Below are 18,736 nucleotides of genomic sequence, written 5' to 3' on the forward strand. Positions count from 1 at the left end.
GCTTTTCGTGAAAGTTGAGGCGGCACTGTCACGCCCTCATTTTTCAACCAAATTGGTTGAAATTTTGGTCAAGTAATCTTCGACAAAGCCCGGGGTTCGGTATTGCATTTCAGCTTGGTGGCTTAAAAATTAATTAATGACTTTGGTCATTAAAAATCTGAAAATTGTAAAAAAAAATAAAAATTTATAAAACGATCCAAATTTACGTTTATCTTATTCTCCATCATTTGCTGATTCCAAAAACATATAAATATGTTATATTCGGATTAAAAACAAGCTCTGAAAATTAAATATATAAAAATTATTATCAAAATTAAATTGTCCAAATCAATTTAAAAACACTTTCATCTTATTCCTTGTCGGTTCCTGATTCCAAAACCATATAGATATGATATATTTGGATTAAAAACACGCTCAGAAAGTTAAAACAAAGAGAGGTACATAAAAGCCTGCTATCCTTCTTAGCGCAACTACTACCCCGCTCTTCTTGTCAATTTCACTGCCTTTGCCATGAGCGGTGGCCTGACGATGCTACGAGTAAAATGGCATTGCGTTTCATTCTGTGAGTTCGACAGCTACTTGACTAAATATTGTATTTTCGCCTTACGCGACTTGTTTTTACATTTAGTCAAGTTTTGACTAAATGTTTTAACATAGAGGGGGGAATCGAGACGAGGGTCGTGGTGTATGTGTGTGTGTGTGTGTGTCTGTCTGTCTGTCTGTCTGTCTATGTGTGTGTGTAGAGCGATTCAGACTAAACTACTGGGCCGATCTTTATGAAATTTGACATGAGAGTTCCTGGGTATGATATCCCCGGATGTTTTTTTTTCTTTTTTTCGATAAATACCTTTGATGACGTCATATCCGGCTTTTTGTAAAAGTTGAGGCGGCACTGTCACACCCTCATTTTTCCATTAAATTGATTGACATTTTGGCAAAGCAATCTTCGACAAAGGCCGGGGTTTGGTATTGCATTTCAGCTTGGTGGCTTAAAAACTAATGAGTGAGTTTGGTCATTAAAAATCGGAAACTTGTAATTAAAATAATGTTTTTATTAAACGATCCAAAAACAATTTCATCTTATTCTTCGTCATTTTCTGATTCCAAAAACATATACATATGTTATATTTGGATTAAAAACAAGCTCTGAAAATTAAAAATATAAAAATTATGATCAAAATTAAATTTCCGAAATCGTTTTAAAAACTATTTCATCTTATTCCTTGTCGGTTCCTGATTCCAAAAACATATAGATATGATATGTTTGGATTAAAAACACGCTCAGAAAGTTAAAACGAAGAGAGGTACAGTAAAGCGTGCTATGAAGCACAGCGCAATCGCTACCGCGCCAAACAGGCTCGTCACTTTCACTGCCTTTTGCACTAGCGGCGGACTACGTTCAGTTTCATTCTGTGAGTTCCACAGCTTGACTAAATGTAGTAATTTCGCCTTACGCGACTTGTTGCTCTTTGTGTTGGCGGGGGGGGGGGGGGGGGGGTAAGGAAACAAGTACGGTTGATGTTTGTGTCTTCTTGTTTGGCTGATGTAGACGAGAAAGAAACTTACCCGCAAGGGCGGATCTGGGGGGGTTACACGGGTTACGTACCCCCCCCCCCCCACCCCCCCAAAAAAGAGGTAATTTATCGGCTTCTTTGGATAAAAAAATTCCGGGGGGGCATGCCCCCGGACCCCCCTAGAGGCTTAGGCGCCTTCGGCGCCGTCAACTTGTATCTTCGCAGTCATTTTGTAACCCCCCCCTCTAAAGTGAATTGATCCGCCCTTGTTACCCGGTTGAAGCCCGCCTTGGGGTCGGATCGATTGAAATTTAGATTTGTTTGTGATTTCATCCTCAATGAAATGTCATCTTCAATTTCATATCCTCGAGTCGCTTGTTCATTTTAATGCTTGTTATTCTCTCAGGTGCCAGGAGAAAGGTTCTGTATAACTCTCGCTTACTTGATCCATTACACGTGTCGTATGCATAAAATTCGCTTACTTCCCTTTGGTTATTTGATATCATAACAACGCTCTGCCTCATTTCGTTTAAGATTAAGCTAAGCTAAGCTAAGCTAGAAATGCTCCTGTCATGGATGACAGCGGATATAAAACGAAGGTTCGCATGAAAATGTTTAATTCTGCAGATTCTGCAGACTCAGTCCGAATTTTGTTTCTTTTCCATGTAAATCTTGTTGATCCTTTAATAACATGAGAGATAAAGTATATTTTGCCATTATTTGGCCAAAATAGCTGCAACATTGATTTTGTTGTATCTTTCCTTGCCTAATTATCTGTACATCAAAGCTTCTCCCCAGAACACACTCACAAAACAAAGCCGTAAAATCAGTGGGGTGCGCTGCAAAGCCAAAGCCAAGAGAGGGCTAACATTTTGTCACAGATTGCAATTACTGCAAGGAACAACCCGGAAACTTGAAGAAAAAAAGGAAAATCTTTTGATCGACTGAAGTGGCTATTGAGGTCTAATGAATATTTGCTTCAATTGTTGGAACTTTTTTTTTCATGAACCCAAAGGTAATTTTAGATCAGTGTGTGGTTGTGATTGAAGGGGGAGAACTCCCACTGGCCGCCAAACATAGGGGAGGTCACTCCATTGCATGAAGATGTTTGTGCGCAGAGATACCATGGTGAGAGAACCCGGGTCTGTCAACATCCCGCTCGCTGTGTGTGTGTGTGTGTGTGTGTGTGTGTGTGTATGTGTGTGTGTGTGTGTGTGTGTGTGTGTGTATGTGTGCATGTGTGTGTGTGTTTGTGTGTGTGTTTTTGTGTGGGTGTGTATGGGTGTATTTGTATGTTTGTGCGTGCGTGTATGTGTCTGTGTGTTTGAACGGGTGTGTGTGTGTGTGTGTGTGTGTGCGTACGTGTGTGCGTACGTGCGTTCGTACGCGGTGCGTGCGTGCGTGAGTGGGTGTCCATGTCTGTGTGTGTGTGTGTGTGTGTGTGTGTGTGTGTGTGAATGTTTGTATTGCCAGTTTGCGGTTTATCTGAAGCATAGTTTTTCAAAAGTCGCTTTCACGGGTAACAAATTGACGGTTCCTATGGTTGCGGCAAGAAGGTTACATGAAAAATCAAAATCAAACCCAATAGAACGCTCGATCGGCAATTCTTCCGCTCTTCTCATTGGCGTTTTTCCAGACAGACGACACTAACCCTAACCCTAACTACTTCGCGAAGTACCGAAAACGAACGAACACAAAAGTCTGAGTAAATGGCACAATTACTTATTACTACTAGTTAACGTCAGCTTATTAAGAAATAATAAACAGAAATTACATTTAATATACTTTGGGGGACTGAAAATTTTAAAAAATGTGTCACTCACATAACAAAATGTGTATAGCTGGCGAGATATCCATGAAAAATCATGTTTAAAGGCACAGTAAGCCTCCCGTAAACCGAGCTCCCCGAGCGTCTACATACAGAACATATGTACAAGCATACTTCCATTTGAACGCTCACCGAACGGGAACATCCTGGCTGCTTTCTGTCGAGCGTGAGAAATGTTCAAAGAATTTATTTTCGTGGACTTGGTCCTAAACAACAATGGCGCCTCGTTTTGGTGCTGGACGGCTGTTATGATACCGAAAATCACGCCCGGACAGTAAGCCTCCCGTAAACCATCACAGATACTGTCAGGCTTTTACACACAGTACAAACACCCTTCCATTTGAACGCTCACCAAACGGGAACATCCTAGGTGCCCTACGTAAAGAGCGAGCAATTTTTAAAGAATTAATTTTGCAGATTGTCTCGAACACTTTTTGGACCCATCCTGAACTCAGGTCAAACATGAGTTACTTCCCTTCGGGTCTCATTCTATCGATGTAAACTGGCGATAGCCGTGAATCGATGATTATCAAAATGTTTTTGGACCGTGGTGCGTTTTTGCGCTATCTAGACGTAACTTTTAAAATCTAAATAATAAATTGACAGCTTGTTACACAAACATTCTTTAATCACAAAAGAATTCTTTTTTCATCAAGACAAGATCAGTACAATTCGAAGTTGTGAATGTTTGAAAAAAGAAAAGCCCGGAAGCAGGGTCACGCAAGGGTCGTAGCAGACGACGGTTTATCAGTGCATATCGCCGTTCCTCTCAACAGTTAAAAGCCATCGCTAGAGTTCTTGTGAACCACAGCCGTTTGTTTCGTGCATAAAAACGTGCTATTGTAAATAAGCTCACATCGAGTCGCATTCAAATGACTAACTGACGACTACATTGTGAAAAAGGGAAACTGGATCACACGGGTTCACGATGGCTCAGGGGTAAGATAAACCACGCAAAAATAAATTCTTTGAAAATTGCTCGCTCTTTACGTAGGCCACCTAGGATGTTCCCGTTTGGTGAGCGTTCAAATGGAAGGGTGTTTGTACTGTGTGTAAAAGCCTGACAGTATCTGTGATGGTTTACGGGAGGCTTACTGTGCCTTTAAAGCAAAGCTCAAACGCGCAATAGATGTGGTGCGTGTGGTTGCTAGCAGGTAATGAAGGGAACAAACTGCTAACCAGTTACATGCGTCGCAGGGGGACATTTTCCTAAATTGTCTCCCTTGAATTGAATTGCTTGCAAGCCCCCCAAAAAACACACACACACACACACACACACACACACAAACACACACACACACACACACACACACACACACACATGCGCGCACACACTACACACACGTATACAGACACCAAATGATGAAGTTGATAAGTATTTTGTATTCAAAGATGCGGGTTTTTTTTTCTCAGGAATTTTTTTAAAAAAACATGTGAAACTCATCAGAGAAGGTTTAAGGAGCGCACGGTTCCAATCAACTTAAAGTTTGGCTAATAATGCAAATGTCATTTCGCATAATTAGGAAATGTCTCTGGTAGATTAAAAGCAGACAGTAACAAATTAAGTGAACCCAAAAATTACATTTGATAAAAGTCGAGTGTTTTAATAATACTTATAACAAAACACTTTTTATTTGTAAATACAATGGGTTGCTAAAATTAAATGTGCACGTATGACAAAGAAAGCTAAGCGCTAATAAAATAAAAACATTTATTTGTGGATGTTGTCTCTTCAATTCACAAACATGTGAACCCCACGACCGCTTGCCAATATTTATTGCATGTTGACATTTGTGTCCTTCTTTTCTTGGACCTTAGTTGCATGCAGGTTGCTTCAACCCATCTTTGTTGCTTGATTATGTTCAATTTGTTGTTGTTGTTGTTGTTGTTGTTGTTGTTGTTGTTGTTGTTGTTGTTGTTGTTGTTGTTGTTGTTGTTGTTGTTGTTGTTGTTGTTGTTGACATTTCTCTCCTAACATATGTTCCGTAAATAATCTGTAGTTGTTTTGATCATAGAAAATTGAAAGACAGAGTGTAATAATGAGTTCGTGCCCTAATCGCTCATTGTGGTTTCGCGACACTTAATTTAAATAAAAGTTTGTTTAAGCCAAAGTCATAGTTATTCTTACAATGTTGAAACGCGTATGATGAAGTACGTGTCGTGGTTAGACAAGTTCTAGTGTAGGTAGAGCCACACAACATGTGTACGCTGACAGTTGGAAGTACAGTTGCTTTGAGTTAGCTTTATTGTAAGACCCTCAGCAATCAAAAACAATAACCCCAATGATGTTAAGAGGGAGGGAGCTATAAAAACTGCGGTAAATCATCTGACATTGACAAGTCAGGTAGTCAAAAAAATAATCTGATCTTTATGTAAAAGGTGTCTTAGAATGATTGAGTATAAGAATGGTAGGGTTTCACAATGGTAGGCCTGGCATATAACCACGGCATGTCCCAGATAGACACTAGTTCTGGGGACAGAAGAACCAAGTTAGCATAGCATAGCATAGCATAGCATAGCATAGCATAGCATAGCATAGCTTAGCATAGCATAGCAATGGTAGGGTCTTAAAATGTTAGGATCCTGTACAAGTAACAAAGGATTTACTAAACCAGCTCCTGGCTGCTATGGTAACACCAACACAATTTGCCAAAATTGGAAGAATATAAAAATAAAGACAGCAGAGGCACCTCAAGAACGTCAGAGGAAGGAAAATGTAAAAACGCTAAAACCTGATAGAACCTACACAATCATGATTAGAGTTGGTAGAACCTTCACATGATTACAGTTGATAGAACCTTCACATGCTTAGAGTGGGTAGAACCTTCACATGATTAGAGTTGGTAGAACCTACACATGATTAGAGTTGGTAGAACCTTCACATTATTACAGTTGATAGAACCTTCACATGCTTAGAGTGGGTAGAACCTACACATGATTAAAGTGGGTAGAACCTTCACATGATTAGAGTGGGTAGAACCTTCACATGATTACAGTTGATAGAACCTTCACATGATTAGAGTGGGTAGAACCTACACATGATTAGAGTTGGTAGAACCTACACATGATTAGAGTGGGTAGAACCTACACATGATTAGAGTGGGTAGAACCTACACATGATTAGAGTTGGTGGAACCTACACATGATTAGAGTTGGTAGAACCTACACATGATTAGAGTTGGTAGAACCTGACGGACACATTACACAGCCCCGTGCCCGTGCGAGCCGTCGAGTCGACCACCCTGTTCATGCCCAGGTACACGTCATAGTTGACCCCGCCTGCGTCACTTTGTCCGTTCAGGGCGAACATCTTGTGCGAGTTGATGTAGAGGTATTTCAGCCCGTTGTGGGCAGTGGCCAGCTCGTCAGCCACGTGGAGCGTGACGGTGGTGAAGGGCTGCGTGGCCACAAAGCCCCCCTCGCTGTGCAGCAGACCGTAACTGCCGCCTCCAGGCCCTCGCTTGTCGCGGCCGTAGAAGTAGATGGCGTTGTTAATTGAGTGGACCTCGGCATCGTTCTGCTGAGTGTTGCGGTCACCCCCTGTGAACACAGGGCAAGCAAATGGTGGTGACACAGTTTCCAGCGATAGCAAGATCGAGATGTGACACTTTTCAGCACGTGTACGGGTAACGTCATCAAATCTAGTGTTTACGTCACGCGTTTGCCAAGATTTGCAGTCTTGGTGGGAGAAAAACAAAGTATGATTTGGAACATTGGAGAAAAAAAATGAGTCACGGGTTACACAATATCTACACGTACGCGTACAGGTCTTTGCTACACGTTCGATCATCTGGAACACTGGATTAAATGTTGACTGACGATAAGGGCAATACGATACGATACGATACAATACAATACAATACAATACAATACAATACAATACAATACAATACGATACGATACCATACCATACCATACGATACGATACGATACGGTACAAGTTAGCATAGCATAGCATAGCATCATCCTGAACCCAGGTCAAAAATGAGTTACTTCCCTTCGGGTCTCATTCTATCCCTGGCAGGATATGCCTTGGTTTTCCTTGTCTGGAGAGGAAATCGATTTTTTACATATTCAGATCTTTTCGTAATGTGTTATGGATATGAGCAGATTCGCGATCGTCGATAATGATTTTTCATGGTGTTGTGTAATTTTTAAATTACAATAACAAAGGAATTGATATGTAAGACAGTTTCAAGCGAGCTATTTTTCGCGGCTGTATTACTGTGCAAACAACTCTAAATATGGCAAAAGTGTCACGTGATAATCAACCATTTGGTTTCGGTGCTCGCTGGAGCAGACGATTTTTTCTGTAACCAGTTGACAGTGATGCAACCATATATTACGGTCTCCTTCCGGCAGCAGTCCCAACATTTCGACTTGTTTTGACCTTAGAACGATGTCTTTATCATAACTGTGAAGAACAGAAAGGAGATCACTGTCGAAGTCGGCCAATCTGCAATCATTTTCGTCTCGCGAACACTACTCGCGAACAACACATGGGAGATAACTCTTTATTCTTGTTTTGATAGATTCGCGTAGGAAATTAGCGTCCGGTCAAGGAGACAACTGGCGATAGCCGTGGAGCGATGATTATCAGAATGAGCATAGCAAAGCCTAGCATAGCATAGCATAGCATAGCATAGCATAGCATAGCATAGCAATGGTAGCGTCTTAAAATGGTAGGGTCATGTACAAGTAACAAAAGATTTACTAAACCAGCTCCTGGCTGCTATGGTTACACACAAAACAAATGCCAAAGTTGGAAGAACATAAAAATAAAGACAGCAGAGGCACCTCAAGAATGTAAGAGGAAGGAAAATGTGAAAACGCTGACTGACAGACGTGTGACATTACCTTTAGGTCTCGGCAACCATCCATACGCTGACGAGAGCGTTACGAGGCAGGAATTAATTAAATAAACTAATAATGAATTTAAAAAAAATTAAATTAAAAAATGATGTTTGAGTATAGAGTATAGACTAACTCGTGCGTATCATAACCTTCATTGGTGACCGAGTCGTACATACCATAACCATCATTAGTGACCGAGTCGTACGTACCATAACCATCATAAGTGACCAAGTCGTCCATACCATAACCATCATTGGTGACCGAGTCGTACATACCATAACCATCATTAGTGACCGAGTCGTACATACCATAACCATCATTGGTGACCGAGTCCCCCACGTTGAACGTGAATCCGGAGGAGTGGGAGAAAGTCATGTTGATCTGTGCCGCCATGCCTCCCTCCACCGTCAGCTTCAGCACCCCCTGGCGGTCACACGCACATTCCCCTCTGCCTGACGTCAGCTTGGAGTGCCACGTCATTCCGGCCGGCAGAGATGACGTCACGCCCGTCATCAGGTTGACGTCGAGAACTGTGACGTTACAAGAAACAAGTGGAGATGAAGACGAATATAACAAGTCGCGTGAAGCGATATAAAAACATTTAGTCAAGATCAGCACTACAAACCAATCATTGCCGAGACTACATTCAGATAGTCTCGGCTAACCATACCGAAGACCAGGACGGGTCACGCTCGCCGCCGCGAACCACGCGTCCCTAGTACTTACTGAACCTATTTTTTTTCATTCTGAGCACATTTTTAGAGTAAACATGACATATCTATATTATTTTTGAATTTAAGAGAAAACAAGGAATGCAATGCAATCAATTTTAAGTCTGTTTGCGAAAAATCGATTTTAATGACAACTTTAATGAGCAAACTCATTAATTAATTTGTAAGCCTCCAAGCTGAAATGCGATACCAAAGTCTGGGCTTTGTCGAAGATTACTTGACCAAATTTCAACCGATTTGGTTGAAAAATGAGAGCGTGACAGTGCTGCCTCAACTTTCACAAAAAGCCAGATATGACGTCATCAAAGACATTTATCCACAAAATGAAAACAACATCTAGGAATATACTCAGGAACTCTCATGTGAAGTTTCATGAAGATCGGTCCAATAGTTTTCTCGGAATGACTTTATACACACACACACACACACACACACACACACACACACACACACACACACACACATACACACACACACACACCCACACACACACATACACCACTACCCTCGTCTCGATTCCCCCTCTATGTTAAAACATTTAGTCAAAACTTGACTAAATGTAAAAAGATGATGATGTGTCATCGTGAAAATGAAGTGATCATCTCGGGAAATGTTGAGACGCCGTGTTACTGTGCGCACGTTTTCGGTGACGTTGTGATAAAACGTTACACACACACATTATACACACATACACACACACACACACACACACACACACACACACACACACACACACACATACACACACGCGCGCGTACGCACACACACACACACACACACACACACACACACACACACACACACACACACACACACACACACACACACACACACTCAACACCTCCACCACCACCACCACCACCGCTGCCACCTACCAAGTCTTCCCCTATCTCCGCCCACAGCCCCTCCCACAACTCATACACGTACCATCCACCGTGTTCTGTTTCTCAAGAGCCTGCATTTTCTCCAGTTTCTGTTCCAGGGCAGTCTCTACTTGTAGCTGCACGGGCTCTGCAATAACACATCACAACTCTCTTTGTATCCAACGTAGGGGAAAGTACCCAAATACCGAACACTTAAGGAAATATGCCATTTTCTCAAAACCAACAGAAGACAAACCGTTTTTGAATGAATTTTAATAAAGTAAACAATCAGCATCATTCATACCATTTTTTGTAGAAAGAAATCAACATAAAAAAAGTTATCTTAATTTCAACAAATCAAAAATATGTTCGGAATTACAACACACTACATCACTCAGACATTAAAAGGCACACTCAGCTTCATGTAAACCATCAGTTTCTGGTCACAGACGCTGTCAGGTTTTTACACACAGTACAAACACCCTTTCGTTTACACACTCACCGCTTGAGAACATCCTAGGTTCCCTCCGTAAAGGGCGAGCATTTTTCAAAGAATTTATTTTTGCGTGGCCAGCCGGATTGTCAAGTACCACAATCGGACGCTTCGTTTTGGTGCCAGAACTTACTTTTAAAATCTAGAGAATAAATTGACAGCTTGTAACACAAACATTCTAAATCATAAAAGATTTCTTTTTTTAATCAAGACAAGATCAGTACAACTCGAAGTTTTGAAAGTTTTAAACAAGTCGCGTAAGGCAAAATTACTACATTTAGTCAAGCTGTGGAACTCACAGAATGAAACTGAACGCACTGCATTTTTTCACAATGACCGTTGTCCGCCGCTTGTGCAAAACGGAGTGAAACTGACGAGCCTGTTCAGCGCGGTAGTGGTTTCGCTGTGCTGCATAGCACGCTTTTCTGTACCTCTCTTCGTTTGAACTTTCTGAGCTTGTTTTGAATTCAAACATAACATATCTATATGTTTTTTAAATTAAGAACCGACAAGGAATCAGATGAATTTGTTTTTAAATCGATTTCAGAAATTTAATATAATCATAAATTTCATATTTTTCATATTTTGAGCTTGTTTTTAATCCACATTAAATATAACATATTTACATGTGTTTGGAATCAGAAAATGATGAAAAATAAGATGAATGTAAATTTGGATCGTTTTATATAAAAAAGATATTAAAATGTTCAGATTTTTAATGACCAAAGTCATTGATTAATGTTTAGTTAAGCCACCAAGCTGAAATGCAATACCGAAGTCCGGCCTTTGTCGAAGATTGCTGGGCCAAAATTTCAATCAATTTGATTGAAAAATGAGGGTGTGACAGTGCCGCCTCAACTTTTACAAAAAGCCGGATATGACGTCATCAAAAGTATTTATCGAAAAAAGAAAAAAAACGTCCGGGGATATCATTCCCAGGAACTCTCATGTCAAATTTCATAAAGATCGGTCTACACACACACACGCACAGACAGACACACACACATACACCACGACCCTCGTCTCGATTACCCCTCTAGCTCTATGTTAAAACATTTAGTCAAAACTTATTAATTTTCAGAGCTTGTTTTTAATCCAAATATAACATATCTATATGTTTTTGGAATCAGGAAATGATGTAAAATAAGATGAACGTAAATTTGGATCGTTTTATATAAAAAAAAAAAATTATTACAATTTTCAGATTTTTAATGACTTCTTCTTCTGCTGCGTTCGTGGGCTGAAACTCCCACGTACACTCGTGTTTTTTGCACGAGTGGAATTTTACGTGTATGGCCGGTTTTACCCCGCCATTAAGGCAGCCATACGCCGCTTTCGGAGGAAGCATGCTGGATATTTTCGTGTTTCTATAACCCACCGAACTCTGACATGGATTACAGGATCTTTTCCGTGCGCACTTGGTCTTGTGCTTGCGTGTACACACGAAGGGGGATAAGCCACTAGCAGGTCTGCACATAAGTTGACCTGGGAGATCGGAAAAATCTCCACACTTAACCCACCAGGCGGCAGCGACCGGGATTCGAACGCTCGACCTTCCGATTAAGAGGCCGACGTCTTACCACCACGCCACAGCGCCCGTCATTTTTTTTTTTAATGACCAAAGTCATTAATAATTTTTTAGCCACCAAGCTGAAATGCAATACCGAAGTCCGGCCTTTGTCGAAGATTGCTTGGCCAAAATTTCAATCAATTTGATTGAGAAATGAGGGTGTGACAGTGCCGCCTCAACTTTTACAAAAAGCCGGATATGACGTCATCAAAAGTATTTATCGAAAAAAAGAAAAAAATGTCCGGGGATATCATTCCCATGAACTATCATGTCAAATTTCATAAAGATCGGTCTAGTAGTTTGGTCTGAATCGCTCTACACACACACACGCACAGACAGACAGACAGACACACACACATACACCACGACCCTCGTCTCGATTCCCCCTCTATGTTAAAACATTTAGTCAAAACTTGACTAAATGTAAAAAGGGAGCTCGGAAGCTTGTCATGCAAGGTCGTGTTTCCCCGTGTTTCCCACGTGTTTGTGTTCGTGTGTGTGTGTGTGTGTGTGTGTGTGTGTGTGTGTGTGTGTGTGTGTGTGTGTGTGTGTGTGTGTGTGTGTGTGTGTGTGTGTGTGCGTGTGTGTGTGTGCGTACGTGCGTGCGTGCGTGCGTGCGTGCGTGCGTGTGTCCGTATACTGACAGAAAGGTGACGTGTGACATTACCTTTAGGTCTGGGCAACCAGCCATACACTGGCGAGAGGGTTACGAGGCAGGCTGCCATCAGGGAGAGAGTGCAGTGCATTGCGCTGGTCGTCCTAGTGCCACGTGAACTGTGCAGTCTGGTGGGAAAATAAAAGACACAGGTTAACTCCCAACCTATGGAGACACTGTGTTGAAGGGAGGAAAAAAAGTATGAACTTGGAATTCTCGTTCCCATACTTCTACTTCTCAGAGTCTCTCTCTCTCTCTCCCTCTGCTTATTGATTGTTGTTGTCTGCGATCGCTATTACAGTATCACTTTTTACTTACTTATTTACTTAGTATTAGTAACTTACTTCTTCGTTCAAAGTAATTTATTGTCTCCTTTTTCATATTACAGTGTCTATTCCTTTTTGATAACATATATTTGTGTTTCTTAATTGCTTTTGTTTTGTTTTGTTTGCTATTTACTTTTAGTTTGTTTATTTTGTACCAAGATATTTCAGTAGATATATCGATTCATTTTAACGCTCAGGAGTTAGAACGCTGTTATACTTATAGTTTCACGATGAGCAGCTGTCCAAATGCATGGCCCACTAAAGAGGGTTTTCGCGTGGGACACCTGAATATAAACCATGCAATTAACAAAATGACTGACATATCTACTATGCTTTTAAATTCTGGTTCAAGCTTTCACGTTTTTGGGTTTTCAGAATCCAGATTATCTCACCAGATTTCAGATTCTGATGTTGCTATTCCTGGTTACAATGTCTTACGACGAGACCCACAGCAAAGTAAAGAAACTGGTTTGCTATTGTACATAAGCGAATCAGTTAGTTATACACGATTAACACACCTTGAGCAGTTTGTGGAATCGGTGTGGATAGAAATTAAGTTGAAAAGAGCACCTCCACTCCTTATAGGTCTCTGTTATAGAAATCCTGCAGAGCGAGCAAACTGGTCAGATAATTTTACACAAAAGTTAGATGCAGTCTTGCTCGAATCAAAGGAAATAATTATGTTAGGTGACTTTAATATTAATTTGTTAAAACAGAACAAAATGTGGCTTGATATGCTTAACCTCTATAATCTCAAACAAATAGTATGCACACCTACGAGAGTCACAGCAACCACCAGCACTCTGATAGATCATATTTATATGACTGATCACCGTAACATTGTTGAATGTTGTGTTCCAGCTAGTGGTTGCAGCGATCACTTTCCCATTTGTCTAACGTGGTCGAGAAAGGGTATACAAAATCCTAAAGCTGGCCACAAGACAATAAAATATAGATCCTTTTCTCAATTCAACGAAGACACATTTCTCCGTGACCTCTGTAATTCCTCTCTCCCTGAGGTTTATAATCATTCGAATTCTGATGCTGCTCTAACGCACTGGCTGAATGCCTTCACTAACATTTATGATCGACATGCTCCATGGAGAATTAAGAGAGTCAAACACATAGTAAAACCTAAGTGGTTTGATGATGAATTACAAGATGCAATTGATCATCGTGATTTTTTAAAGTCAATCGGTAAAGAAGAGGAGTATAGAGAACAGAGAAATAAAGTTAATTCAATGAAACGATTAAAAAAAAGAAAGTATTTTCAAGACCTTGCTTCTTCAAAACAAAATTCAAAGAACATTTGGAAAGCAATAAATGAACTTACAAATAAAACGACTGCACCTACTTCAAGTTGCCTAAAGGACATATCACCTGATGATTTAAACACACATTTTTCCAAAATAGCTGAAAAGGTTATTATAAACGATAAAACAACCTTAAATAAATTGGAAGTTTTGGAAGACTTCTGTAAATCAAAACAAATTTCATCTCAGTTAAATATTCCTCTGCTTACGGTGCCTGAAGTATTTCACGCACTTACTCATTTAAAGCAAACGGGTACCCGGGGAATAGACGGGCTCGATGGAAGGATTCTAAAGTTATCAGCCCCTGTAATTTCTGACACCCTCACTTACATTTATAATCTCTGTTTAGAACAAAAATATTTTCCAATAGCCCTCAAGCAGGCTAAAATCATTCCTCTGTTTAAATCTGGCGAAAAGAAAGACCCCTCAAATTATAGGCCGATTTCTATACTGTCAGTATTATCAAAACCACTGGAACAACATATAAATAAACACCTATTATCGCACTTTAACCACAATCAGTTATTTCACCCTAACCAGTCTGGATTTAGAGCTCATCACTCCTGTCACACTGCCTTAGTCTCTCTTGTTGATCAGTGGTTGGAAAAGATCAACGATAATGAATTTTGTGGAGCTGTTCTTGTAGATTTTGCCAAAGCTTTTGATGTAATTGACCACAAGTTGTTACTGAGGAAACTCACATTGTATGGACTCGGATTGATTCTGTTGAACTTATAACTTCTTTTCTTGGTGACAGGCAACAGGCTGTATACGCAAACGCCTCAGCATCAAGTATGCAGGAGGTACGATATGGCGTACCACAAGGGTCAGTTGTAGGCCCTCTCCTCTTCTCTATATACATAAATGACCTTCCCCTTCACATTGAGAATTTATGTGAACTTTTTGCAGATGACACAACCATACATTCTAGTAACACCAATTTAAGTCGTTTATCAGAAACACTGCAAGAAAGTTTAAACCAGTTGAGTGAATGGACTGAGCTAAATCACATGTCCCTTAACCCCCAAAAAACAAAAAGCATGATAATAACAACTAGGCAAAAACGCCAGAACATAACCTCAATATTTCACGATCTAACGGTTAATGATAAACTTGTTGAAAAAGTCGACCATCATAAAGTTTTGGGAGTAACCATTGATAACAACACCACACCACTTGGTCACACCACATCGAACAACTGTCTAAACAAGTGTCCAAGAAGGTTTATCTATTATCTAGAATCAAGCACTTTCTGAATTTGGAAGCCAGGAAATTATTCTTTAATGCTCATATTCAGTCTGTTATTGACTACGCGTCTACCTTGTGGGACTCGGCAAGTGAAAATTCATTCAAACCACTAATTAGATTACATAAACGAGCGCTTAAAGTAGTCTTATTAAAGAAAACAACCCTATCTGAGTTAGACTACATGAACTTAGGCATTCTTCCTCTGAAGGCAAGGCTAAGTTATAATAAAGTCATGCATAAAATTATTCATGGATGTGTACCTCAAACCATATTTTCCAAATTCACGTTAAAAACTTCACGCCAATTGATGAGACTGAACATGCCTCTGCCTAGGATTGACCTATTCAAATCTAGTTTAGTCTATTCAGGTAGCAGTCTCTGGAACACTCTTCCGACAATCCTACGGCAAACTAGCAGCACAGACGTTTTATAAGACCAGATATACGTCTTATCTCATGAAGTCTAAATAAACATCTGTTGTCGCTAGAATGGTTGTTAAAACCAACAACCGGTGCTTTTTAACAATGTATTACTATTTTTATATACACTGATTTTTTCGAATGTAGTGTATGTCAATGGGCATGGCATTCACAGCTTTGTTGCGTCAGTGCAATCAACTCTATAATTCTTAACTCATGTCAAATGAACTTACATTTTTCATTTAAGCAATGTATTGTATGTAAATTGATGTTCTTACTTTCATTTTATTATAATCATGTAGCAGTAGTTTTCTTTACTTGCTTATTCTTTAGCAATTTTAGACTAGTCCCTCTTTAGGGCGAGGGCCAGATGTAAAAAAAGCAGATCACTGCTTACTCTATTACCCTCGTTAAATAAAGAATTGTTCTTGTTCTTGTTCTTGTTCTCTCTCTCTCTCTCTCTCTCTCTCTCTCTCTCTCTCTCTCTCTCTCTCTCTCTCTCTCTCTCTCTCTCTCTCTCTCTCTCTCTCTCTCGGTGCACCTTATTGAGCTTTAGTATGGAGCATTTAACTGAGTATACGGGCCAAGGCTATCACGTTCACAGCTCAACTTATATAGCCTATGATGTCACGTGACGGAAAGAATGTTATCACACCATTGAAATGACATTCTTTCCGTCCTCTATAGGCGACCAAATAGGTCAAATTTTGTGCACTTTTTAGTGGAAAATGCTTCGACGCCGGAGCGGGTACTGGACCCAGTGCCGTTGTAGTGCAAGTGTACTTTGTAGTGCACTTGCACTACAACGGCACTGGGTCCAGTACTCGCTCCGGCGTCGAAGCATTTTCCACTAAAAAGTGTGACCTATTTCGTCGCCTATAGGGGACGGAAAGAATGTCATTTCAATGGTGTGATTCACGTGACGTCTGAGCAGAGATACTGTAGCAGATCTCTGCTTAGAGCTATACGGGCTGTAATCATAGGCTATATAAGTTTAGCTTTGAACGTGATAGCCTTGGCCCGTATACTCAGTTAAATGCTCCATACAAAGCTCAATAAGGTGCACCCTCTCTCTCTCTCTCTTTCTCTCTTTCTCTCTTTCTCTCTCTATCTATCTCTCTCTCTCTCTCACACACACACACACACAAACACATACACACACACACACACACACAACATGAAGACAGATTACATCTGATTACATTGAGCTCTGAAAGGGTTTGGACAGCTGACAAATAATACTTGTGTTTTGGTCAGTATAGTTTTAGAACTAGAACATTAGACTTCATTACTTCAACACCGACAAGCTGACAAATAATACTTCTGTTTGGTCAGCATAGTTTTAGAACTAGAAAATTAGACTTCATTACTTCAACACCGACAAGCTGACAAATAATACTTCTGTTTGGTCAGCATAGTTTTAGAACTAGAAAATTAGACTTCATTACTTCAACACCGACAAGCTGACAAATAATACTTCTGTTTTGGTCAGTATAGTTTTAGAACTAGAAAATTAGACTTCATTACTTCAACACCGACAGGCTGACAAATAATACTTCTGTTTTGGTCAGCATAGTTTTAGAACTAGAAAATTAGACTTCATTACTTCAACACCGACAAGCTGACAAATAATACTTCTGTTTTGGTCAGTATAGTTTTAGAACTAGAAAATTAGACTTCATTACTTCGACACCGACAAGCTGACAAATAATACTTCTGTTTTGGTCAGTATAGTTTTAGAACTAGAAAATTAGACTTCATTACTTCGACACCGACAAGCTGACAAATAATACTTCTGTTTTGGTCAGCATAGTTTTAGAACTAGAAAATTAGACTTCATTACTTCGACACCGACAAGCTGACAAATAAAGCAGAGTCTTGCGAGATTGCGCACTCACCTTTACTTCTGGTTTCAGACGATCCTTTGCGAACACGAAATGGTCTCCAGTTTTCGCCATTTTATAGCCTCACGCGGGCCACTCCTTGACGAACAAGACATAACAGCCACCCCCATACACACCGCTAAACACGCACACATTTTATTGGAAAACAAAATCTCCAATCTACAATTGTTTTTACTTTTTAAGTTCATCACTAAAATAACAGTTGTTTGCTTTGATCTTGAAAGCTTTTCACGGGTCACAGAACACCCGCAAAAGATTGTGAAACCGTGCAACGCACTTACTGTCACGATTGATAGCTCTCAAAGATAATTACAATTTTTTTAAGTACTTTTTTTTTTAAAGCACGAACTGATCAAATGAATTGGTTATGAACGGGTCATGTCACCGGGGCAGACAGGCGACGAAAGACGGCCATTTATACCCCGGTCACACAGAGACGCCGCTTCTACTCCGTTGTAAAATTGTCGGAGAGCGTGGCCAATCGTGGGCCAAACGTGGGAGGATCTCCATGATTGAGCGTGGTTTGGTTAAGGTGGGATCTGCTAGGTCACGAACCTGCACACTCTCCGTACGCTTATTTTGGACTGCACAAAACAAGCGTAGCCGGGTCTGGGCGCAGTACAGTCGTGATGTAGATTTGTTATGGCCCCCGTCACACAGCTCTACGTTTTTACGACGACCATGCCGATCACTCCGATCTGATAAAGTTATCAAATCGGGGCTCGCCGTCAAAATCCAGCACATGACGAATACAAAAAAACTACATCACGACTGTACTGCGCCCAGACCCGGCTACGCTTGTTTTGTGCAATACTAAGGGTTTTAGTGCCATGTGCTGGATTTTGACGGCGATATGCCCCGATTTGATAACTTTTTCAGATCGGCGTTTTTTGCGTTCTAGTTCGGTACCCAGAGGGAGAGGCACAAACAGCGAGCATTCCCACAGGTTTGCACTGCACCAACTATAGTGCAGAAGTACAGGCCTTGAAGACAGCAGCCACAATAGTTGACGGATCAG

The 18,736-nt window shown here is 40.5% G+C and overlaps 1 protein-coding gene across 8 annotated transcripts; it reads right to left on the reverse strand.

The window, feature by feature from the left end:
* Positions 1-4,836: 4,836 nt before the first annotated feature.
* Positions 4,837-17,858, reverse strand: LOC138976793 (uncharacterized). 8 transcript variants are annotated; one of them, XR_011459150.1, is made up of 7 exons: positions 17,713-17,858; positions 12,521-12,636; positions 9,855-9,938; positions 8,505-8,726; positions 6,375-6,882; positions 6,193-6,218; positions 4,837-6,084 (listed from the first exon to the last, which is right to left on the reverse strand). XR_011459150.1 is itself a non-coding variant. In XM_070349682.1 (5 exons), the coding sequence occupies exons 2-5, from the start codon at positions 12,597-12,599 to the stop codon at positions 6,515-6,517; spliced, it is 753 nt and encodes a 250-aa protein (XP_070205783.1). In that variant the 5' UTR covers positions 12,600-12,636; positions 17,713-17,857; the 3' UTR covers positions 6,228-6,514. The 8 variants fall into 8 exon arrangements, 2 of the variants coding, with proteins under 2 accessions (XP_070205783.1, XP_070205784.1); XR_011459152.1 differs by having other exon boundaries at positions 6,167-6,218; XR_011459149.1 differs by having other exon boundaries at positions 6,349-6,882.
* Positions 17,859-18,736: the final 878 nt, after the last annotated feature.

The sequence above is a fragment of the Littorina saxatilis genome, linkage group LG9 (genome assembly GCF_037325665.1).
Source record: "Littorina saxatilis isolate snail1 linkage group LG9, US_GU_Lsax_2.0, whole genome shotgun sequence".
Classification (NCBI taxonomy): domain Eukaryota; kingdom Metazoa; phylum Mollusca; class Gastropoda; order Littorinimorpha; family Littorinidae; genus Littorina; species Littorina saxatilis.